We start from the raw sequence: 25,975 nt of genomic DNA, 5'->3' as shown, positions 1-25,975 counted from the left end.
AGTTTAAGATACCAAGCTCTAGGTGCTTGTTTAAGCCCATACAAGGATTTCTTCAGCCGACACACATTATTAGGAAATTGAGAGCTTATGAAACCTTCCGGCTGGGTCATGAAAACAGTTTCAGTGAGATCACAATTAAGAAAAGCATTATTGACATCAACTTGTTGAATTTCCCAACCAAAAGTGACTGCTAGAGAAAAAAGAACTCTGATTGTTGGAGCTTTAACCACCGGGCTGAATGTTTCACCATAATCCACACCCAGAGTTTGAAGAAAGCCTTTGGCAACAAGCCTAGCTTTGTACTTAAGTATAGAACCATCAGCATTATACTTTACCCGAAAAACCCACTTATTTCCAATCAGATTCATATTAGGAGAAGAGGGAACCAACTCCCAGGTATCATTCTGCTGCAAGGCCAAAAACTCTTGTTCCATAGCCTTAACCCATTGGGAGTCTAAAAGAGCCTCACGAATAGAACTAGGTTCAATGGAACTCACTAAGGCATTTGGGGAAGAGACAACTAACTGTTTGGATTTAGATCTTGTAACCATAGGGTGAATAGATGGTGTTGGAACAGTCTTACGTTTTGGAAACTGAACTGAAGAGGCTGGTAATTGGCTAATAGGCAGTGAAAAGGTTGATGAGACAGTGGATGGAGAAGGCAGACTGTGACGAGTATCATTGGAAACATCACAAGATTGAACTTGAACTGGGAATTGTGCTACTTGAGGACATCGTGAAGAATTAGAAATAGAAGAAAATGGTTGTAAAAAGGCAGTAGAAAATCCAGTTGATTGAAGAGGAGGAGATAAAGAGGTAGAAGAAGAAGAAAACAAAGTAGAGTAAGGAAACTCATGAGGATTAAACTGAACATGCCTAGAGACATATAATCTACCTGATGGATGCAAGCACTTATAACCAGATTGAGTGTGACTATAATCAAGAAAAACACACTTGGTGGAATGAAAATCAAATTTATGCTTGTTATAGGGATGAAGATATGGAAAACAAACACAACCAAAGCGTTGAAGAATAGAATAGTTGGGTTGTTTGTGATAAAGCAACTCAAATGGGATATCGTACTGTAAGGTTGCGGAAGGAAGCAGATTTATAAGATGTACTGCTGTTTGAAATGCTTCAACCCAAAACTTAAGAGGAATATTAGCATGAGAAAGCAATGTTAGACCCATCTCAGCTATATGTCTATGTTTTCTTTCTGCCACACCATTCTATTGATGTATATGACGACAAGTAAACCTAGGTTGAATACCATTTGCATGAAGATAAGGCAAGAAGGCTTTAAATTCCCGACCGTTATCAGTTTGTAATGCTTTGAGTTTAGTGCAATACTGAAGTTCAGCAAACTTGTGGAAAGTGATAAAGACTTTCACAGCATCAGATTTGAGTTTAAGAGGATAGATCTAAGTATATCTAGTACATGCATCCACAAAGATTATGTAATATCTAAAACCTTCAATGGATAAAACAGGGCCAGGACCCCATAGATCAGAATAAACCAACTCTAGAGGTTTAACAGCAGTGATTTCATGGCGAATAAAAGGAAGTTGACTCAGCTTTCCAATCTTACAAGAGTCACAAAAGGATAGATCGGAAACAGAACAAGAAATACCAATTTTCTGTAACAGAGATTTCAGTACATTTAAGGAAGGATGTCCAAGTTTATTATGCCACTGCTGACACAGACTAACATTCTGAACTACATTTACAGTACTTGGCAACTCATGACAAAATGAAGGTTGCCTGTTACACGAATCATGTTTATTACATGTAATGAATGAATGAAAAGTTGAAGAAACACGTGAAGAAACTAGAGATTGAGCAGAGTTGCTGCCAACAGCAAAACAAGACGCTGGTGTCAGTTTATAAAGCCCATCCTTAAGATGTCCCCAAAGTAGCACCCGTCCGGAAGTTTTGTCCTTAATAAAACAAACATCCGACTGAAATTCAGCCACAACATTATGATCATGAGTAAGTTGAGACACAGTAAGTAAATTTTTCTACATGCTTGGGACATGTAAAACTTTAGGTAAGGAAAGAACAACATTTGAATTAGGTGTGGATTGTAGATAACTCGTACCAATATGTGTGATAGGAAGTTGCTTACCATTGCCTACCACAACTTTATCTCCACTAGTATATGGAGAATGCAAGGAGAGATTGTTTAGATTTGAAGTAATGTGATTAGTTGCCCCAGAATCAACAAACCAAGCAGGATCTGAAAAGTTAGGCTGAGAAACATAGTTATCAGAAAGGTAAGGGGTAGGATTAGAAGGACTACCATAGTGAGATCCTTGTATTGAACCTGTATCATTCATGTAGGCTCTATTAGAATCACTAAAGGAGGCCATGTAAGCTCTAGAGTCTGTCTGATTTCCATTACTTAACCTTCCAAAACCTTGATTAGGCATACGTTGAAAAGTTTTATCAAACCGATGATAGCATCAGTCTACAAAGTGGCTTGGTTTTCCACATAGCTGACAATACACTCTCTTATATGATCTCTCGCGACCTCTTCCATTTCCTCCTCTATTAACAAATCCATTTCCTCTCGGATTATATCCTCCTCTATTTGTATTTCCAAAATTGTTATTCTGTGTAGGAGGAACTGAAGCCACATTTACATGCATAGTAGACACAGAATCAAAATTTCCAGTTGGATTAGGTGCATTTTTTACCGATAACCTTTGTTCATGCATCAACAACAAGAATTGAACCTTTTCTAGATCTATATCATCCATTTGGTAGGTTATAAGGCTCACAACGGTATCATACTCCTGATCCAATCCGTTGAGGATAGCATGTAGCAAATCCTTGTCGTTTAATGGTTCTCCAATGGCTGCCAAAGCATGTCCTACTGTCTTAATCTTTAGGATATAATCATTGATGGACAGAGTCTTTCTTTATAGATTTTAATTGTTGTTTCAGCTGGAAAGACTTAGCCGTTGTTTGACAAGAATATAAACTTTCTAATGAAATCCATATCTCAGCAGATGATTCACAGTGAATCACCTGCGCAAACACCTCTTTATTGATGGTGGAGAAGAGCCACCCAAGCAAAAGTTGGTCTGATCGAATCTAGTGCAGGTATTCTGGATTGATGACAGCTTCTCCTCCTTCGGAATTCGGCAAAAACTTTAGAGGAGATGACTTGTTGAGAAACGACACAAGATCAAACGCACGAACCGTGGCAAGAATTTGTGCTTTCCAGAATATGTAATTACTGGAATCGAGTTTGATTGGGATGTAATTGAAAGCTTTGGCGACTGCTGAAAATTCCGACTGAGTAGCGGTTGATAAGGAGGAAGAAGATCAAGGAGGTGAGGAGGAAGCTAAGGCCATTATGTTAGAGCAACCTGGCTCTGATACCATGTAAATGTAACCCTATGATCTAAATGAAGCTGTAAGTGATAACAGCGAGATCGAGAGACCAGAGAGAGAATGAAATAAACTACTGAAAACTTAATCAGAAAGAGAATACATAAGCTGTTTAAATAGACAGCTTATTACAACCAAAAGAGGCACCTCCTCAATACAACAATAACTAATTAACTACTAATAGAAACATATAACAGAACATAAAACAGAAACAGCAATAATAAACTTCAGATGCTTCCACAAAACTGATCAACATAACAACAGATTTATCTGGTTCAAGCCAATTTAATTGGCTCTACATCCAGCAGTCCAACACCACAATCAAGCAGCTTTTATTGAGAAGAAACTAATCAGTACAAAACCTAAGCTCTCATACAATCCTATCGCTCAAGTACAATCCCTTGTTCACTCCAAGAAAGCCCAATAACTCAATACACAAGTCTCACTTTCTCTAGAGCAAAGGTACTCACAATAGTAACTGAGAACTTGAAAAGAAAAAAGATGATGATCCTCGACTGTCACCCTGTTCTCTTATTTATAAAAAAGGCGGAACCCCTTTAAAACTAACAACTATAGGGAATTTATAGTTAACCCCAAGGTTTACATTAATTACACTTTGGCTTAAAAAACCCTAACTGTCTAATAGCTTCCACTGATCTTCCAATTGAAAAAGTCTAGGCAAACCTCAACATTAGTTTTATCCTATCTTTATGGAATAGCTTTAACTTGTTATCTTCTTTTGAATTCATCCTCTTCTTCTTTATCACCTTATCTCTTATTCATACCATTTATCCACTGTTCTTAACCTCCCTTTCAATTCGGAATTTCTTCCTCAACAATAATGTTATTATGATATGAAACTTTTATTTTAATTGTATACATTTTTATAAAATATATATTACTAATTGATTATAGCAATAAATCCAAAACCATGTCTGTACCAATGGAAAATCAGATACTTTTGTCCTGTATGGTACTGACAACTATGCTTCTTTCTAGGTCATAATGAAGTATTCAGCTGGCATTGGTTGTTTATAACTTCTTTTAGTCATATCACCTGATCTTAAGATTGTGAACATGTTAAATGATTGAATATTTTACCTTTCCACTACTAGTGTCCTAGTATTCATGTATGTGCTTTTGACTTTAGCTCATAGATTTAGTGTCTCTGCAATTTGATTGTTGTTTTGTGAATTCTTAGTATACCCTTCTATTCAGCCTGACACGCGCAAATATAATTAAGTTTAACAGACTAATGCTTACAGGATGTCCAATTAGTGCAATCTTTTCTCTGTTGGTTTGTCCACAGTTTGCATTTTCTTTTTCTCCTCTATGTCTTGCAATACTGTTTTTTGTTCTTTTCTTTCTGTATTTAGGTGCTATGCAATCTTGAAATATAATTGGAAATTTTTGAAGTTAAATTTGTCTTTTCATAAATCTCATTACTTTGAGGAATGATTGCCTTTTGTAGACGGCAAAGGCATCAGTCAACGTGGGGGGAAATGAACTGAGTAGATTTAGTGACCCCCCTGGAGATGCTTCCTTGGATGATTTATTCCATCCATTGGAAAAGACTATAGGGGACAGGGAAGCTGAAGCTTCAACATCAGCATCCTCATCACGCATGCATCAAGGCAATACAATTGTAACAGATGCTGGAAAACATGACCTGGCTGCAAAGTTAAGGAATGCAATTGCCCAAAAACAACTGGAGAGTGATATGGGGATTGGGAAGTCGAATGGCGGAGACCTAATAAGCATAATGATGGCTTTAAAGGAGGAGGCAATTGACATTGATGGTTTAGTATGTCTTCTATGTCTATTAACATGGTTGATATTTTAGCTTTCTAATCCTTACAGTTTCTAGACTCTTGAATATATATATATTTTTTTTTGGCAGGGTTTTGATGATAAATTGCCTGCAGAGAACCTTTTTCCTGTACAGGTAGCATTGATTCTGTGGTGATCATATATTGTGCACTGAGCACTTTTAGATTTGGTGCATTCATGGACTATATTTTCTAATTCTAGAACTTGACATTTTCCTCAATTGTGGGATTCACTATAAGTGACGATAATTTCAGTTAAACAACAATGCATTATATCTCTCTGTTAATCCTAATACAAGTTTATTGTGTTTTTCTACTATTCCCTCTGTCAGTCATCCTTATGAACATAGATATATGTTGGAAGATATCGAGATCCACAAGCTATCATTACAGATATGGTGGATTCTTTCCCACTGTTAGAATGTGATTATGTTTCCTAAATCATTGTTGTATATATAGTTTCCTTGTATGATATGTAGAATATTTCTTTTCCTTTCTTAGACTTTCCTATAAGTGTATTCTCTTCTCTATTAATAGGGCATGTAATCTATGGATTAATATACAATTTTAGATTGAGAAATTTCTCTTGCTTGGTTTCACTAATTTCTACATGGTATCAAAGCCAAACCTAAGGAAATTCTGAAATCATTTTTTGTTTTTCCCTCGACCTTCATTACCTGTTCTTTGTTGTGTCCTTCCAGTTGTCATTCCCTTTGTTTGCCTTCTGCTTTTTCTCGATTATTTCCAGAATGTTAGAAATCACAGAGGCTACATCTTCTATGCCAGCGAAGGAGACGGTGCTGACTATACCTGCAGTTGGAGGCGCATCTCCTGGCGAGTTACCCAACATGCATCCATCATACCGATTGGATGGTAGCAATTACCTCCAATGGTCTCAGCTGGTGAGGACCTTTTTGAAGGGAAGGGGGAAGATCTCTCACCTTATTGGAACAACTCCCAAGTCATTAGATCCTCTGTTTACAGCTTGGGACATTGAAGATTTCATGTTGATGTCATGGTTGTGGGGATCAATGCAGCCCAAGGTAAGTAAAAATAACATGTTTTTATCTACGGCTTGGGATATATGGGAGACAGTAAAAAGGACATACTCTAAGGTGCAAGATGCATCTGTTGTTTATGAGATCAAGACCAAAATTCGTAGCATAAGACAAGGGGCTATGAGTGTGACGGAATACTATAACAAGATGAATGGTTTTTGACTTGAGTTAGATCACTACCAAGACATTAAGCTGGTGTGTAGTGAAGACACTATCATTATAACCTCTATTTTTGAAAGGGATAGAATAGTAGAATTTTTGGCTGGGCTCAACACTGATTTTGATCAAGTTAGAGCACAAATCCTTAGCCAAGACAAACTGTCATCCTTAAATGAGACTTACTTCATAGTCCGGAGTGAAGAACATAGAAGGATTGCCATGCTTAGTGATAAACATATGGAGGGTTCTGCTATAATTTCTAACAGAATGCAAGGTTCAGGGGGTCACCTTATGTACATAAAAGAAGGAATCAGCCTACTTAGTGTGCTCAACAAGAACCAACTTCCTCTCCACAGTCAGGTATGGAATTCTCTCAGTCAATTGAACCTTCACCTACTACCGATCACACTGACTTAGATCTACCTATTGCCATTCGAAAGGGAGTTAGAAGTTGCACTAAACACCCTATAGCCAACTGCATTTCCTATCATCGCTTGTCTCCTAAGCATAAATGTTTCATCTCTTCCCTTGACTCTATAGCCATTCCTAAGACTTTGGACAAGGCATTAAAAGATCAGAATTGGGTATATGCTATGCAAGAAGAAATGAGGGCCCTAGAGAAAAATCATACATGGGACTTGGTGCCCAAACCAAAGGGGGTGCAACCTGTGGGTTGTAGGTGGGTATTCAATGTTAAGTATAATGCTGATGGCACTTTGGAAAGTTATAAAGCAAGGTTGGTAGCCAAAGGATATACTCAAACCTATGGCGTTGATTATTTGGAGACTTTTGCACTAGTGGCAAAAATGAATATTTTAAGAATCCTTCTATCCTTATCCAATTGTTATGGTTGGCAATTGATTCAATTGGATGTTAAAAATGCTTTCTTACATGGTAATGTAGAAGAGGAAGTCTTTATGGAACCACCCATGTGGTTTAATAAGGGTGTTGCAGGGCAAGGTTTGCAAGCTGAAGAAAGCTCTTTATGGATTGAAATAGTTTCCAAGGGCTTGGTTTGACAGATTTTCGAAGACTATGAAATCTATGGGGAACAGGCAAAGTAGGGGAGATCATACCCTCTTTATCAAGCACTCACAGAAAGGTAGTTTGACTGCTTTGTTGGTATATGTGAATGATATCATTGTTATAGGAAATGACATTGAGGAGCAACAACTAAAGAAAGATCTAGCTCGCGAATTTGATATCAAAGATCTGGGTAAGCTCAAGTATTTTTGGAGGATAGAAGTGGCCTACTCTAAAGATGGTATTTTTCTTTCTCAAAGGAAATATACCATGGATCTGTTGAAGGAAACGGGGATGCTTGGTGCTTGGACAACAAGCACTCCTGTAGAGCCTAATTACCAATTGGGAAATTTTGATAGCCCGGTGGAGAAAGGAAGGTATCAGCAATTAGTGGAACGATTGATTTACTTATCTCACACTAAACTTGGCATCTTATTTGCAGTAAGATTGGTAAGTCAGTTTATGCATAATCCCACTGAGGAGCATATGCAAGCGGTGAGAAGAATCCTATGCTACTTTAAAGCCACTCCTAAAAAAGGCTTGTTGTTCAGACCAGGAAAGGAAATGGAAGTGATAGGATATACGGATGCTGACTATGGGGGCTCATTGGTAGATAGGAGGTCAACTACAGGGCATTGTGTCTTTCTTGGGGGTAACTTGGTGTCCTGGAGAAAGAAAAAACAGAATGTGGTGGCCCGGTCCAGTGAAGAGGGTGTGGTGGCCTGGTCCAGTGAAGAGGGTGAGTTTAGAGCAATGGCTTTAGGTCTATGTGAGCTACTATGGCTAAAGATAGTGCTGGAAGACCTGAGGATATCTTGTAATGGATCTATGAAGTTGTGTTGCGACAATTAGTCCGCTATCAGCATTGCACACAATCCTGTACAACATGACAGGAGCAAACACGTGGAGATTGATCATCACTTTATTAAAGAAAAATTGGAATCCAAGGAAGTTTGCATACCCTTTGTCACTTCAGCAAACCAGATTGCAAATATATTAACAAAAGGCGTGCCTATTAAGAAGTTTGAAGCACTTATAAGCAAGCTGGGAATGATAGATATTCATTCACCAGATTGAGGGGGAGTGTTGGAAGATATAGATCCACAAGCTATCATTGCAGATATGGTGGATTTTTTCCAACTGTTAGGATGTGATTATGTTTCCTAAATCATTGTTGTATATATAGTTTCCTTGTATGTTATGTAGAATATTTTTTTTCCTTTCTTAGACTTTCCTATAAGTGTATTCTATTCTCTATTAATAGGGCATGTATTCTATGGATTAATATACGATTTTAGATTGAGAAATTTCTCCTGCTTGGTTTCACTAATTTCTACAATATGTTTTCTAATACTTCCCTAAAATGATATTTTGTGTGCGTCCTATATGCCATCTTCCAATTTGATTGTGGCTGCTGAATGAATTCAGAGATCTGATCTTTTGAACTGATAATATGTAATTAATAAAAGAAGGAAAGAAAACTCTCTAAATGCAGTGCTAGTTGGGGATACTTATATAATAAATTAATAATTGTAGACCATATAAAATTTCTTATGCTTTTAGTATCTCTATGTCTTGCTCTTCAATGAGAAAATTTATTGGGCTTTACTCCCTCAAATCATTCTACACTGTATAATTTGATTTCCTTGCTAGCTGATTCCGTTCTGGTTTTCTAGTATTAATTACCATAGCAAGGGTTAAAAAGCTTTGCCAAGATTTCTGCAAGTTGCCATGATTTTTTGGTTTTAGTTGGGAGGATATTGTATTATTGAACTTATTTATTTTTCTTTATTTTGGACAATTTGGATTCATATTCTTTTTAAGTCCATACTCTACTGGTTTAACTGTACATTACTGTTTACATAATCCAGTTACTGGAGAGGGTTATGAGTCCTTTAATTGTGTAATTTTGAAAACTTTGTGTTATTTCTGTCATCTTGCCCCTATATGTGTATCTGGAAATCAAATTTGAGAATTCCATGCAAACTTGTTTTATAGGGGTCTAGAATCTAGATCATGGAGTAAGTCACGTTGATCATTTCATGCCATCGTGGATGGTATTAGAGCTATTCTAGTTTTCCGGTAGCTTCCTAAAGTTCAAAGGGCCTGGCAATTAACGTAATAAAACTATTTTGACTATGGGAAACTAGAGGGATGTAATGTAGGGCTCCATTTCATGTAGTCGTTCAAAGCTAATGATAAATGTTGGCTGAAGGTCTACTAAACAGCGTTCTGGTTATTCTTCTTGTGGTTTTCCACTGATGTGTCACTTGATCCCTGATGGTTCTTAGGGCATAAGTACTTTGGCTTCTATTTCATCTAACTCTTTGGCTGTGTGTATAATTCCTTGTCTAGTCCCTCCCCATCCCCAAGAAAAAAGGAAAAAAAAAAGAAACAAGGGAAATTGAGGAACAGAGGAAGATCTTTTGCTTCTTACTTGAATATTTTCCGTACTACTCTATCAGCTCATGTGTATCTTTTTTATTAGTGAGACTTCATATATATCTAAGACATGTTCTTTATACACCCCTATTTTGATGTGTGAAATTCTCATGCAAATTAATACTTTCCATTAACTGTACAAAAAGCCATTTTCTTCTTGTTTTTCTCCCAGTGGTTAGTGGTAAACTTATTCTGAAGTTATTTATTAGGCTGTTGAATTCGGGAAATTGGCTGGGTCATTAAGACCAGAGGAATCAGAAGATGTGATAGTATCTGCCTGTCAGAAGTTGATAACTTTCTTTCATCAGCGCCCTGAGCAGAAGATTGTTTTTGTGACACAGTATGGTTTGCTCCCCTTACTGGAATTACTTGACATTCCACGAACTCGTGTATGTGAGCTCTTAGAAATTTTCTAGATTTTTTTTATGTTATTGTTAAACAGTTAAATTTTCTTTTTCCTCCTCGAACAGAACTAAAGATAATTATCATTTATTCAATTTGCAGGTTTTATGTTCAGTGCTTCAACTTCTAAATCAGATAATCAAAGACAACACTGATTTTCAGGAAAATGCTTGTCTTGTTGGCCTTGTAAGTACTATAGTTAACGTTTTTCTTGCTCCAGCCGGACTATTATCAAGTGAATAATGCAATAGTAGCACAATATTAATGCTATTTTGGGAATAACATATTGTTGTGTCAAATTATTTGTCTTTGTTCTAGGGGGTTCGTTGCAGTCTTAATGTCCTGATGTATAGGTCTCTAAATGTCATATTTTGTTCTATTTTTGTTTTTAATTTTTTTTATTCTTCAAAGATATTGCATCTGGAGTATTTTTTGCAGTTGTATTTATGCTATCTTATCTGTCAGATACCTGTTGTCATGGGTTTTGCCGTATCTGATCGTCCACGTGAAATTCGTATGCAAGCAGCTTATTTCTTGCAGCAGCTTTGTCAATCCAGGTATCTGTTTTTTTTTTTTTTTTTTTTAATTAGGTTGTCATATTTAAGTTATATCACAATGTAGGATCGTGGATTTACTTTGAAACCTACTTGCAGCTCGTTGACATTGCAAATGTTTATTGCTTGTCGTGGAATACCTATTTTGGTGGGATTTCTGGAGGCTGATTATGCAAAGTACAGGTTTGTATCCCATGTGGTACACATGAAACAATTACATATTGGTGTCAATTGTGAAATTTTGTTTCATTTTGTGGTTAGTTTGCTGTGGGAGTAGAAACTTGGCAAATATGTTGAAACATCTAAATCTATCTGTTTCAGATAAACAAACCTACTTTTTATCAAATATTGGCCTTAGGATATTAGAATAAAATTCATTGTTGGCTAGAATTGCCTCCATCTATATAGCTTATCCTGAAATTAGCCATTTGAAATCCATTTGCTTAACTTAGCAAGTGGTTGTGGTGGCATGGAAGTAGCGTATTAAAATGTTAGTGATGCAGTGATGCTAGAGTAATCTATGTAGAAATCGATGAAAAGAATGGAAGTTCAAAATCGAAATCATATATCGAACAATAGGATACATTCCCTATTAATAGGGAAGAGGATACACTATAAGAAAGTTCTATGAAAGGAAAGATAAATATGCTACACAATATACAAGGAAACCATATATACAACTTTACAGATTTAGGAAACTATTTTAAATTATGATCACATCCCTAATCTTGGAGAGAATCCAATATATTCTTGGAAAGGCTGCTTGCAAACTTTCTCCTCCAAATGATGTGTAAATCCCGTGATTCATCCAACACTGCCTCTCAAGCTGGTGAATGAATATCTATCATTTCTTGCTTGCTTATAAGCTCTTCAAATCTCTTAATAGGTAGGCCTTTTGTTAACACATTCGCAATCTGATTTGCTAAAGTAACAAAGGGCATGCATACCGCCTTGGATTCCAACTTCTCTTTAATAAAGTGACGATCAATCTCAACATGTTTGGTCATGTCATGTTACATTGGGTTATGTGCAATGCTGATAGCGGATTGATTATCACAACACAGTTTCATAGGTCCATTGCTAGGGATTTTCAGGTCTTCCAGCACTATCCTTAGCCATAGTAGCTCACATAGACCAAGGGTCATTGCTCTAAACTAAGCCTCTACACTGGATCAAGCCATCATACTTTGTTTTTTGCTTCTCCAGGACACCAAGTTACCCCCGAGAAACACACAGTATCCTGTAGTTAACCTCTTATCCACCAATGAACCCCCATAGTCAGCATCTGTATATCCTACTACTTCCATTTCCTTCCCTAGTTTGAACAAGAAGCCTTTTCTGGGAGTTATCTTAAGGTAACATAGGATTCTTCTTACTACTTACATATGTTTCTCAGTGGGATTATACATGAACTAGCTAACAACAAATGCAATGCCAGGCCTAGTGTGAGATAAGTAAATTAGACGTTCTACTAATCTTTGATACCTTCCTTTCTCCACAATCGGGCTATTAGAATCTCCTAGCTTTAGATTAGGCTCTAAAGGAGTGCATGTTGTCCTGCCACCAAGCATTCATGTTTCCTCTAGCAATTCCATGGTATATTTCCTTTGGGAGAGAAAAATGTCATCCTTAGAGTAGGTCACTTCTATTCCCAAGAAGTACCTAAGCTTACCAAGATCCTTGATGTCAAATTCACGAGCTAGATCCTTTTTTAGTTGTTGTTGCTCCTCAATATCATCCCTTGTAACAATGATATCATCCACATATACCAACAAAGCTGTTAGACTATCTTTTTTTGAGTGTTTAGTAAAGAGGGTATGGTCTCCCCTACTTTGCCAATACCCCATGGACTTCATAGCCTTTGAAAATCTGTAAAATCGAGCCCTTAGGGACTGTTTCAATCCATAAAGAGCTTTCCTTAGCCTGCAAACCTACCTTGCAACACCATTATTAAAACCTGGAGGTGGTTCCATAAAGACTTCTTCTTCTAGACCACCATGTAAGAAAGTATTTTTAACATCTAATTGCATCAATTGCCAACCATAACAACTAGCTAAGGATAGAAGGATTCTTACAATGTTCATTTTTGCCACTAGTGTAAAAGTTTCCAAATAATCAATATTATAGGTTTGAGTATACCCTTTGACAACCAGTCTAGCTTTATATCTCTCCAAAGTGAATACTCATCTACAACCCACAAGTTGCACCCCTTTTGGCTTAGGCACCATGTCCCACGTCTGATTTTTCTCTAGGGCCCTCATTTCCTCTTGCATAGCATGCACCCAATTATGATCCTATAATGCCTCCTCCATAGTCTTAAGAATAACTATAGAGTCAAGGGAAGAGATAAAACACTTGTGCTTGGGGGACAAACGATGGTAGGAAATGAAATTGGCTATAGGGTGTTTAGTACAGCTCCTAACTCCCTTTCTAATGGAAATAGACAAGTCCAAATCAGTGTGATCAATAGTAGACAAAGGTACAATGGACTGAGATAATTCCATACCTAATTGTGAGGAGGAAGTTGGTTCTTGTTGAGCACACTAAGTAGGCTGATTCCTCCGTTTATACACATAGGGTGACCCTTTGAACCTAACTCTTGAGATGTTATCTCTTTAGGAGCTGGACATGGAGTAAGAGAGATAGGAGACGAAGAATTAGTGGGAAGAGAAGACTCGGTGTCAGTGGGAAGAGAAATTGTGGACTGGGGTTCATAGGATTGAGTGGGAGATGGCTGAAACCTTGATTCCAAACTTGGCAAGACTTGGTCACCACCTAGACTCTCCCCTTGGTGACTAGAAACACAAGGACGAAAGAAGGCTTGTTTTTCCGCAAAGGTGACATCTTTAGAGATAACAAACTTCCTAGTGGGAGGATAGTAGCATTTATAGCCCTTTTGAGTAGAAGAATGGCCAACAAAAGACACAACGAAGAGCCCTCAGGTCAAATTTGTCTCAATTTTGTTTAGACACATGCACAAATGCCACACACCCAAAGACCTTAAGTGGGAGAGGAGAATGAAGAGAGAGATATGGAAAATGGGTGGCGAGACAATGATGAGGACTAAGATTTTCAAGCACTCGAGAGGGGACCCAATTAATCAAGTGGGTAGCAGTTAGCACAGCCTCACCTCAAAGGGTTTTAGGAACAGAATTCTGATGCAAAAGAGCTCGAGTCACATTGGGAAGATGCCTCATTTTTCTCTCAGCAACCCCATTTTGTTGGGGGGTGTCAACACAAGAGAATTCATGGAGAATTCCTCGTTGTTGAAAAAATTGATTGAGAGTCTGATTAAAGTAGTTTCGGACATCGTCAGTTCAGAATTTTTTAATTGATACCCCAAATTGGGTGAGAATCATCATATAAAAAGACTACAAGACACTATTAAGGGCTGCCTTCTTTTTTAATAAGTAAACCCAGGTCATTCTAGTGCAATCATTGATAAAAGAAACAAACTATTTTGCCCCTGAACAATTAGGAATTTTTTAGGGTCCCCATATATCAAAATGCACCAATGAAAAAGGAAATAAGGACAATTTATTACTGACAGCATAGGGAACTCTATAATGTTCGGACACTTCACACACATCACAGTGAAAATCACTAATATTTAGACCATGAAAGAGTTTAGGAAACATGAATTTCAATAGAGGAAAAGGAGGGTGCCCTAGTCTAAGATGGTGAAGCCATATATCCTCTTTTGTAGAATTTGATTTGGAAATATGGGTTAGTATAGGTTGATCTCCTGCAGGGGAATCATAGGTTTGTTGTTGTTGCTGTTGTAAGTAGTACAATCCCTTGTATGCTCTAGCAACACCAATCGTCCTCCTCGTGGCCAAATCCTGAAGCACGCAATTATTGGGTGAAAATATCACATGACAATTGAGGTCTTGTGTCAATTTACAGACTGAAAGAAGATTGTAGAAAGACTAGGAACATAAAGAACATGTTGCACTTTAAAAACAAGTGTGAGGCTCACCTTGCCATGCCCAACTATTGGAAGATATCAAGATCCACAAGTTGTCATTACAGATGTGGTGGATTCTTTCCAACTGTTAAGATGTGATTATGTTTCCTAAATCATTGTTGTATATATAGTTTCCTTGTATGTTATGTAGAATATTTCTTTTTCCTTTCTTAGACTTTCCTGTAAGTGTATTCTCTTCTCTATTAATAGGGCATGTAATCTATGGATTAATATATGATTTTAGATTGAGAATTTCTCCTGCTTGGTTTCACTAATTTCCACATGGTATCAGAGCAAAACCCAAGGAAATTATGAAATCGTTTTTTGTTTTTCCCTTGGCCTTCATTGCTTGTTCTTTGTTGTGTCCTTCCAATCTTCATTCCCTTTCTTTTCCTTCTGCTTCTTCTCAATTATTTCCAAAATGTCAGAAATCACAGAGGCAACATCTTCCACGCCAGCAAAGGAGACGGTGCCAACTGTACCTGCAGTTGGAGCGCATCTCCTAGTGAGTTACCCGTCATGCATCCATCCTATCTATTGGATGGTAGCAATTACCTCCAATGGTCTCAACTGGTGAGGACCTTTTTGAAGGGAAGGGGGAAGATCTCTCACCTCATTGGAACAGCTCCCAAGTCATCAGATCCTCTGTTTACAGCTTGGGACATTGAAGATTCCATGTTGATGTCATGGTTGTGGGGATCAATGCAGCCCGAGGTAAGTAAAAATAACATGTTTTTATCTACGGCTTGGGATATATGGGAGACAGTAAAAAGGACATACTGTAAGGTGCAATATGCATCTGTTGTTTATGAGATCAAGACCAAAATTCGTAGCACAAGAACTATAACAAGATGAATGGTTTTTGGCTTGAGTTAGATCACTACCAAGACATTAAGCTAGTGTGTAGTGAAGACACTATCATTATAACCTCTATACTTGAAAGGGATAGAATAGTAAAATTTTTTACCAGGCTCAACAGTGATTTTGATCAAGTTAGAGGACAAATCCTTAGCTGAGGCAAACTGCCATCCTTAAATGAGACCTACTTCATAGTCCGGAGTGAAGAACATAGAAGGATTGCCATGCTTAGTGATAATCATATGGAGGGTTCTGCTATGATTTCTAGCAGAATGCACGGGGCATGACCTAAATCATCCCACGGCAAGGAGCAGTCTTCAGTGAAACAAGGTAGGGACAGCTTGTGGTGTTCATTTTGCAAGAAACCTAGACACACATGTGAGACATGCTTTCGATTGCATGGAAAAGCAGTCTTGAACAAGATGGGAGGTGGATCCAAGGAGACCAGTAAGTTGCAGTCCAAACAACCCACTAGAGCCTACCTAACCACTAACGAAGGAGAAGATACTACTGGAAGAGAGGAGGTTATGGACTCCACTGCTTCGGGAAGACTGAAACTTGAGGACATCAGCAAGGAAATCAGTAAGTTGCAATCTTTCTTGCAGACTCTTCAAGGAGATTCATGCTCCTTAGCCAAAGCAGGTATATGCCTAAATTCTGAGAGTTTAATTGCCTCCAAAATACCTAGGAATGAGTTATGGATCTTGGATTCTTGAGCAACTGATCATATGACTCCTAATCCACATTTTTTTGAGACATATGAACCCTTGAACAATTCTAGAAATATTACAGTAGCCAATGGCCACCTTGTTCCTATTGTTGGGCATGGTAAAGTGAGTCTTACCCCCAATTTCAAAGTGCAGCAAGTTCTTTATGTTTCTAGCCTTTCTACCAACCTTCTTTCAGTCTATAAATTAACCCAAGACCTAAATTGTCGTGTGATCTTTTCACCCCATGGCTGTGTGTTTCAGGACTTGACAACGGGGAGGACGATTGTTGTTGCCAGGGCACAAAAGGGGCTGTACTTCTTGCAGCAGCAGCAGCCCTATGATTTCTCTGTAGGAGAACAGCCGATTCTCTCCCATGTGTCTCAATTCAATTCCAACAAAGAGGATGTATGGCTTCATCATCTTCGATTTGGGCATCCTCATTTTTCTTTATTGAAATCTATGTTTCCTAAACTCTTTCATGGTCTTAATGTTAGCAATTTCCATTGTGATGTATGTGAAATATCCAAACATCATAGAGTTCCCTATGCTATTAGTCACAAATTATCCTTGTTTCCTTTTTCATTGGTACATTATGATGTATGGGGACCCTCAAAAACTCTCAATTGTTCGGGGGCTAGATGGTTTGCATCTTTCATCAATGATTGCACTCGCATGACTTGGGTCTACTTATTAAAGGAAAAATCAGCCCTTAGCAGTGTCTTGCAGTCTTTTTATATGATGATCCTTGCCCAATTTGGAGTCTCCATTCAAAAATTCAAAACGGACAATGCTCGAGATTATTTTAATCAAACTCTAAATCATTTTTTTCAGCAAAGAGGCATTCTCCATGAATCCTCTTGTGTTGACACCCCTCAGCAAAATGGGGTTGCTGAGAGAAAGATGAGGCATTTTCTCAATGTGACTCGAGCTCTTTTGCATCAAAGTTCTGGTCCTAAAAATTTTTGGGGTGAGGTCGTGCTTACTACTACTCACCTAATTAATCGGGTCCCCTCTCGAGTAATTGGCAGTGTTAGTCCTTTTCACTATCTCACCACTCATTTTCCACATCTTACTCTCCATTCACCTCTTGCCCTTAAAGTCTTTGGGTGTGTAGCCTTTGTGCACGTCTCTAAGCAACACCGAGACAAATTTGATCCTCGAGCCCTTTGTTGTGTTTTCTTGGGATATTCTTCCACTCAGAATGGATACAAATGCTACTATCCTTCCACTCAGAAAATGATTATCGCTAAGGATGTCACCTTTGCTGAAAACCAAGCTTTCTTTCATCCTTCTGCTTCTGGTCACCAGGGGGAGAGTCTAGGTGGTAACCAGGTCTTGCCCATGCTGGAATCAATTTTTCGGCCATCCCCATCTCCCACTCAATCTGATGTTACCTCTAATTCTCTGCCCATTGCCACTGATTTCTCTCTTCCCACTTATTCCTCTCCTATTCATCTTGACTCAAGCTTAGTTCCTACAAAGGTAACATCTCAAGAGATACCTCCATCAATTCCAGATTCTCCTGCAAGGTTTAGAGGGTCATCTTATGTATATAAAAGAAGGAATCAACCTACTCAGTGTGCTCAGCAAGAACCAACTTCCTCTCCACAGTCAGGTATGGAATTCTCTCAATCAATTAAACCTTCACTTATTACTGATCACATTGACTTAGACCTACCTATTGCCATTAGAAAGGGAGTTAGAAGTTACACTAAACATCCTATAGCCAACTGCATTTCCTATCATCGCTCGTCTCCTAAGCATAAATGTTTCATCTCTTCCCTTGACTCTATAGCCATTCCTAAGACTTTGGATGAGGCATTAAAAGATCAGAATTGGGTATATGCTATGTAAGAAGAAATGAGGGCCCTAGAGAAAAATCATACATGGGACTTGGTGCCCAAACCAAAGGGGGTGCAACCTGTGAGCTGTAGGTGGGTTTTCAATGTTAAGTATAATGTTGATGGCACTTTGGAAAGTTATAAAGCAAGGTTGGTAGCCAAAGGATATACTCAAACCTATGACATTAATTATTTTGAGACTGTTGCACTAGTGGCAAAAATGAATAATGTAAGAATCCTTCTATCCTTATTCAGTTGTTATTGTTGGCAATTGATGCAATTGGATGTTAAAAATGTTTTTTTACATGGTAATCTAGAAGAGGAAGTCTTTATGAAACCACCCTCGGGGTTTAATAAGGGTGTTGCAGGGCAAGTTTGCAAACTGAAGAAAGCTCTTTATGGACTGAAACAGTTTCCAAAGGCTTGGTTTGACAGATTTTTGAAGGCTATGAAATCTATGGGGTACAGGCAAAGTAGGGGAGATCATACCCTCTTTATCAAGCACTCACAGAAAGGTAGTTTGATTGCTTTGTTGGTATATGTGGATGATATCATTATTACAGGAAATGACATTAAGGAGCAACAACAACTAAAGAAAGATCTGGCTCGCAAATTTGATATCAAAGATCTAGGTAAGCTCAACTATTTTTTGGGGATAGAAGTGGCCTACTCTAAAAATGGTATTTTTCTTTCTCAAAGGAAATATACCATGGATCTGCTAAAGGAAACAGGGATGCTTGGTGGTCAGACAGCAGGCACTCCTATAGAGCCTAATCTAAAATTGGGAAATTCTGGTAGCCCAGCTGTGGAGAAAGGAAGGTATTAGCAATTAGTGGGACGACTGATTTACTTATCTCACACTAGGCCTGACATCGCACTTTCAGTAAGCTTGGTGAGTTAGTTCATGCATAATCCCACTGAGGAGCATATGCAAGCGGTGAAAAGAATCCTATGCTACCTTAAAGCAACTCCTAGAAAAGACCTGTTTTCAAACCAGGAAAGAAAATGGAAGTGGTAGGGTATACGGATGCTGACTATGGGGGCTCATTGGTAGATAAGAGGTCTACTACAGAATATTGTGTCTTTCTTAGGGGTATCTCAGTGACTTGGAGAAGCAAAAAACAGAATGTGGTGGCCCGGTCCAATGCAGAGGCTGAGTTTAGAGCGATGGTTTTAGGTTTATGTGAGCTACTATGGCTAAAGATAGTGCTAAAAGACCTGAGGATACTTGTAATGGATCTATGAAGTTGTGTTGCGACAATCTGTCTGCTATCAACATTGCACACAATCCTGTGCAACATGACAGGACCAAACACGTGGAGATTGATCTTCACTTTATCAAAGAAAAATTGGAATCCAAGGAAGTTTACATACCCTTTGTCACTTCAACACATCAGATTGCAGATATATTAACAAAAAAGCGTGCCTATTAAGAGGTTTGAAGCACTTATAAGCAAGCTGAGAATTATAGATATTCATTCACCAGCTTGAGGGGGAGTGTTGGAAGACATCAAGATCCACAAGTTGTCATTACAGATATGGTGGATTCTTTCCAACTGTTAAGATGTGATTATGTTTCCTAAATCATTGTTGTATATATAGTTTCCTTGTATGTTATGTAGAATATTTCTTTTTCCTTTCTTAGACTTTCGTATAAGTGTTTTCTCTTCTCTATTAATAGGGCATGTAATCTATGGATTAATATATGATTTTAGATTGAGAATTTCTCTTGCTTGGTTTCATTGATTTCCACACCAACAATAGGAACAAATTGGCCATTGGCAATTGTAATGTTTCTGGAGCTATTCAAGGGTTCATAGGTTTCAAAAAAAATTAGGTTAGGAGTCATATGATCAGTAGCTCCGAAGTCCAATATCCATAACTCATTCCTAAGTATTTTGGATGCAATAAAATTCTCAGAATTGAAGCATATACCTGCTTGAGCTAGAGAGCATGAATCCCCTTGAAAGGTTTTCAAAAAAGATTTCAACTTACTGATCTCCTCAATATTTAGTCCTCCTAAATCAGGTATGTCTGCAGCCACTTCTTTTCCATCAGTTTCTTCTCCTTCTTTAGTGGTCAGATAAGCTCTTGTGGGCTGTTTGGCCTGCAAACCCATGAATCCTCCTCCCATCTTGCTTAAGACTGCTTCTTTTCCATGCGATTTGAAGCATGTCTCGCATGTGTGTCTAGGTTTCTTATAATTACAACACCACATGCCTTTCCTTATTTTGTTTCGAAGAGAACTGCTCCTTGCCTTGAGACGATTTGGACCGTGCTCCCTGGATTCTATTAGAAACCATAGCAAAACCTTCCTTATGATTATCACTAAACATGGCAATCATTCTATGTTCTTCACTCCGAACTATAAAGTAAACCTCATTCAAAGATGGCAGTTTTTCTCAGCTAAGGATTTGTCCTTTAACCTTGATCAAATTCAGGATTAAGTCTAGCCAAAAACTCTACTATTCTGTCTCTTTCTAGTATTGAGGTTAGAATAATAGTGTCTTCACTACATACTATCTTAATGTCTTGGTAATGATCCAATTCAAGCCAAAAACCATTAATCTTGTTATAATAATCTGTCACATTCATGGATTCTTGTTTTGTGCCATTAATCTTGGTCTTAATCTCATAAACGACAGATGCATCTTGCACCTTTGAGTATGTCCTTTTTACTGCCTCTCATATATCCTTAGCCGTAAATAAAAACATATAATTTTTACTCACCTCGAGTTGCATTGAACTCCACAACCATAACATTAACATGGAGTCCTCAACATCCCAAGCAGCAAACATAGGATCTAAGGACTTAGGGGCTGATCCAATGAGGTGAGAGATTGTCCCCCTTCCCTTCAAAAAGGTCCTTACTAGTTGAGACCATTGGAGGTAGTTGCCACCATTCAATCGGTATGATTGGTGCATGCGGGGCAACTCACCAGAAGATGGGCCTCCATTCGTAGATTCAATAGGTATTGCCTCTTTTGCTGGCATGAGAGATGTGGCTTCTGTGATCTTCAACATTCTGTAGAGAGATAATTAATTGAGAAAGGATAGGAAGCAAGCAAGGCAATGAAGGCCGGAAAGAACAAGATCGGAGTAGGGGGCAATGAAGGCCAGGAAAAAAAACAATTTTAGGACTTCCTTAGGTTGGCTCTGATATTGTGTAGAAATCGATGAAAAGAAAGAAAGTTCAAAATCAAAATCATATTTCAAGCAATAGGTTACATTCCCTATTAATAGGGAAAAGGATACACTATAGGAAAGTTCTATGAAAGGAAAGATAAATATGAAAGGATACACTATAGGAAAGTTCTATGAAAGGAAAGATAAATATGCTACACAATATACAAGGAAACTATATATACAACTTTACAGATTTAGGAAACTATTTTAAATTATGATCACATCCCTAATCTTGGGGAGAATCCAATATGTTCTTGGAAAGGCTGCTTGCAAACTTTCTCCTCCAAATCATGTGTAATCCCGTGATTCATCCAACAATCTATAGTATTTTTATGATGTACAAAACCTCTAGTGATAATTATTAGTATCCCTGACATATCTGTCCTGAGAGAAAGAACTACGGATTGCTGGATATTGGAGAGCTAATTTATGTTACTTCCAAATATAGGCATAATCTTGAAAATCATATTTGTTATTTATATTTCTTATGTGTAAACTTAAAGCCCTTTTCTTTATGAATGTCTCACTATCCAATCAAACACAAACATCTTATGAAGCATGCAAAACAGGCAGATTGAATTTTTGGATTAGTCGGGAAATTTTCTGTTGTTTGACTCCCTTGCAAATTGCAAGACAAGTAGAACATTTGTTTCTGTATGTATATGCATTTTCTTTCCTGCTTTCAAATTCAAGATGAAAAAGCCACTTCTTCAGTGCTTTTTTTGGTTTGTGTTGGCCAATTCCCTGGTGAGCTTTCGTTAAAGATGTATTAATTTTGTTTTTCTTGAATCCAGGGAGATGGTTCATCTAGCTATTGATGGCATGTGGCAGGTCTTTAAGCTTCAGCGATCAACTCCTAGAAATGATTTTTGTCGCATAGCTGCAAAGAATGGGATTTTGCTAAGGCTTATCAACACTCTATATAGTTTAAATGAGGCAACTCGGCTGGCTTCCATATCTGGTGGGAATGGGTTTCCAGGAGATGGAGTGGTTCCGCGGCCTCGTTCTGGTCCATTGGATCCTAATAATCCTGCTTTTGCTCAGAATGAAATGCCTGCTCATGGAATTGATCAACCAGATTTCTCCAAAGCTAAGCATGGCACTTTAGATCATCCCTTATCATCTGGAACACAAGAACCTTCACGTTCATCCATTTCATATTCCCCGGATTCCAGATTCTTCCCTGTTGATAGCGATAGGATTCAATCAAGCAATGCAGAAGCTTCAGTTGCTTCAAGATTGTCAGAGTCAACATCTGTGGACAAAGTTTCTAATGTATCATCTAAAGAACGAGAAAATTCAGACCGGTGGAGAATTGATCCTTCACGAGCAGAAGTTGAGCTTAGACAGCAGCGAGTTGCTAATAGAACATCCACAGACAGGGCTCCCAAATTGAACGATGGTGCATCAAATTGGCTTGCCACTACGACAGCCACTCAGCAAGAGAATGTGCGACCTCTTCTTAGCTTGTTGGAGAAGGAACCCCCTTCAAGACATTTTTCTGGTCAGCTCGAGTATGTTCGCCATATATCTGGGCATGAAAGTATATTGCCTCTTTTACATGCATCTAATGACAAGAAAGCAAATGGACTAGACTTTTTAATAGCAGAGTTTGCAGGTAAATTTTTGTATTGATCTACATCATACTTTATAATCTTTCTACTACTGATTGTTTCTAGCCCCCACTCCCCCCTCCCCCCCCCCCCCCCCCAAAAAAAAAGGAGAGAAAAAGTTTCACCTGTGTGTGGTGCTCACCACTTTGTGAGGATGAGGGTCGAGGGAGGGTTGTGGGGGTCGAGGGAGGGTTGTTTTGTAAATAAGTTGTTTTCACAACTTAAACCCCTAACCTTGAAATCACACAGGAGCAACCTTACCCTCCAAGAAATTTGTGGAAAAAAAGAGAACCGCATTTAACATGATGTTTGGATTATTACCTCCATTGAACCATCTATAGAGATTTCATTTTTGATTAGCAGTGCTTCATTTTGTTATTCCCTTTTTTTTTATCTCCAATTGTAGATTGGCATTCCTTGCATGAGTTCTTCTTTTTTTTGCTATTTGTGCAATATTTCTCTGTTAAAGGTGTGTCTGTTATTCATGCTTCCACAGAGGTCACTGGACGTGGAAGAGACAATGCAAATGTTGAGTCCACGCCTAGAACTTCCCATAAAGCTGTAAACAAGAAAGTAGGACCAGCAACATCTAATGAGGGAGCTGCTTCTACATCTGGACTTGCATCTCAGACAGCATCTGGTGTACTTTCTGGTTCAGGGGTTTTAAATGCTAGACCAGGAAGTACAACATCATCAGGTTTACTTTCTCATATGGTATCTACTTTTAATGCTGATGTTGCCCGTGAATATCTTGAAAAAGTGGCAGACCTTCTACTTGAGTTTTCTGGAGCAGACACTACTGTGAAATCCTACATGTGTAGCCAAAGTTTGCTTAGTCGTCTTTTTCAGATGTTCAACAGGATAGAACCACCTATCCTTTTGAAGGTATATAACTACCTTTGCTGGGGCCATAAATTTTAGTGCTGTCAAACTCTTGACTACATTTTTATATTGCTGCTCTTCTTATATGTAGTTGCTGAAGTGTATTAATCTTCTTTCAACCGACCCCCATTGTTTGGAGAATCTTCAGCGGGCAGATGCAATTAAATATCTGATCCCAAACCTTGACCTCAAAGAAGGCCCTCTTATATCTCAAATACATCATGAGGTTTTCCCTCCTGACTTTACATGCTTTTTCCATGAATATCAAATCATGATGCTCCATGCTATGTTTATCATCCATGTGATTTTGCAAAGAGCAGCTAAAACATCAGATCTCATCTTGATTTTTGCGATATTTGTTCTATTTTTAGTCCTTCTTTATTCTCTTTTACTTTGCCTCTTTTTTTTTTTTTTTTTTTTTTTAATTAATGTGTTTTTGTGAAGAGGCAATGCAGACCAAGTGTTTAGTGATTATAACCTAGAATGCTCTTAAAAAAACTGAGTTTTGAAGTTGCAAGAAATAAAAATAGTAAACTTAAGTTTTTATTTTACCTTTGGAACTCCATTGAAGAAATCCTTTTGGTTATGGATGTGATACCTTCTACTCCAAATTGTTACACCATATTTAGCATAAACATCTTAGTGTCCTTTCCTACTGCTTATTTAGTATAGCATGACTCTTTATTGCTCCTGGAGTCTCCTGAATAATTTCATCGCATTCATTCTTTGGAAGGTGAAACTTGAAAACCAAGAATGGCTGCATCAGTGGTTTTGGACGTGTACAATGACAAACTTTTCCTATAATAGACCACTTTTTTTGTTCTATAATATACAAGATAAGGTCTCCAACTATTCCAACACTTGCCATACCACATTGTTATCCAGGCATACAATTTATTCTTTTGAGTGCCCACGAAATGTCGACCTTTTTTACTTGAAAAAGTATTTGTGGAACATATCATTGATAAGGAACTTTTAATCCAAGTCTTACTTTTACATCATTTAAACCTTCTACATTTGTAATTACCAAGGAGATTATAGAAGTAGGAATAACCTTATCTCCTGACTGACTTGTCCCCTTGTTTACAGATCTTAGGTTTCTGCAACTATTTCTATTCTTCTGTATCAAGTAGTCAATCAATCTTGTTTTGTTTACTATTCACATTTAAATGAAGAAGCTAATCGTTCAATGAAGCAGCTGCTTTCTTCTCTATTCCTCAAGTCAAAACTGGATGATTGCAGCATGTTTATATCTCTGGTTGCGTGCTTCTTCCTTAGATGTGTATATACAATTCTGCACAATCAGCTCCTGATTGGTATTTGTTTAATCAAGGTCCTCCATGCACTATTTAATCTCTGCAAAATAAACAAGAGGAGACAGGAGCAAGCTGCAGAGAATGGAATTATCCCGCACTTAATGCATTTTATCATGTCAGATTCACCGCTGAAACAGTATGCATTGCCACTACTATGTGATATGGCCCATGCATCACGTAATTCAAGAGAGCAATTAAGGGCTCATGGTGGACTGGATGTGTATCTAAGCCTACTTGAAGACGATATATGGTCTGTAACAGCATTGGATTCCATTGCTGTCTGCTTGGCTCATGATAATGACAGTCGAAAGGTAGAACAAGCTTTACTGAAGAAGGAGGCAGTTCAAAAGTTGGTCAAGTTCTTCCAGTGCTGTCCAGAACAACATTTTGTACACATATTGGAGCCCTTCTTGAAGATAATCACGTATGGCTTTTTTAATCATTATTTTTATATTATTCTATTTCATCTTTCATTGAAAAGGATGTGTGTTCCAATCTTTTTATGTTAAACTACTTCCTGTAAAATGCTTGGTTAATAATGAATTGGCAATAAGGACCAATACTGCAGAATGGACAGGCTCATTCGAGCTATTGGTAATGTGAGCAAAATTGGGATCAGAAATTCATTTCTGAGGATGATAATTCTTTTTCTTGTCCATAATTGAACCTTGATGACTAACCCTGCTCTCAATTGTTTTTCTTATGAAAATTGCGACCATTTGCTTCAGACCTACCAGAT

At 37.9% G+C, this 25,975-nt stretch overlaps 1 protein-coding gene across 8 annotated transcripts in view; it reads left to right on the top strand.

Moving 5' to 3' along the window:
• The window catches only part of LOC127809152 (MAP3K epsilon protein kinase 1-like), a 100,606-nt gene that overhangs the window by 73,032 nt on the left and 1,599 nt on the right, over positions 1-25,975 (top strand). For all 8 annotated transcript variants that reach the window (XM_052347872.1, XM_052347865.1, XM_052347867.1 and 5 more), the window contains exons 13-22: positions 4,868-5,200; positions 5,297-5,341; positions 10,117-10,296; positions 10,412-10,495; positions 10,775-10,866; positions 10,963-11,046; positions 22,220-23,043; positions 23,535-23,923; positions 24,012-24,146; positions 25,254-25,660. In XM_052347872.1, the coding sequence (XP_052203832.1) occupies positions 4,868-5,200; positions 5,297-5,341; positions 10,117-10,296; positions 10,412-10,495; positions 10,775-10,866; positions 10,963-11,046; positions 22,220-23,043; positions 23,535-23,923; positions 24,012-24,146; positions 25,254-25,660 (2,573 nt within the window). The remainder of the gene's footprint in view (positions 1-4,867; positions 5,201-5,296; positions 5,342-10,116; positions 10,297-10,411; positions 10,496-10,774; positions 10,867-10,962; positions 11,047-22,219; positions 23,044-23,534; positions 23,924-24,011; positions 24,147-25,253; positions 25,661-25,975) is intronic.

This window comes from Diospyros lotus, chromosome 9 (assembly GCF_014633365.1).
Source record: "Diospyros lotus cultivar Yz01 chromosome 9, ASM1463336v1, whole genome shotgun sequence".
Classification (NCBI taxonomy): domain Eukaryota; kingdom Viridiplantae; phylum Streptophyta; class Magnoliopsida; order Ericales; family Ebenaceae; genus Diospyros; species Diospyros lotus.
This window is presented reverse-complemented; position numbering and strand designations above follow the sequence as displayed.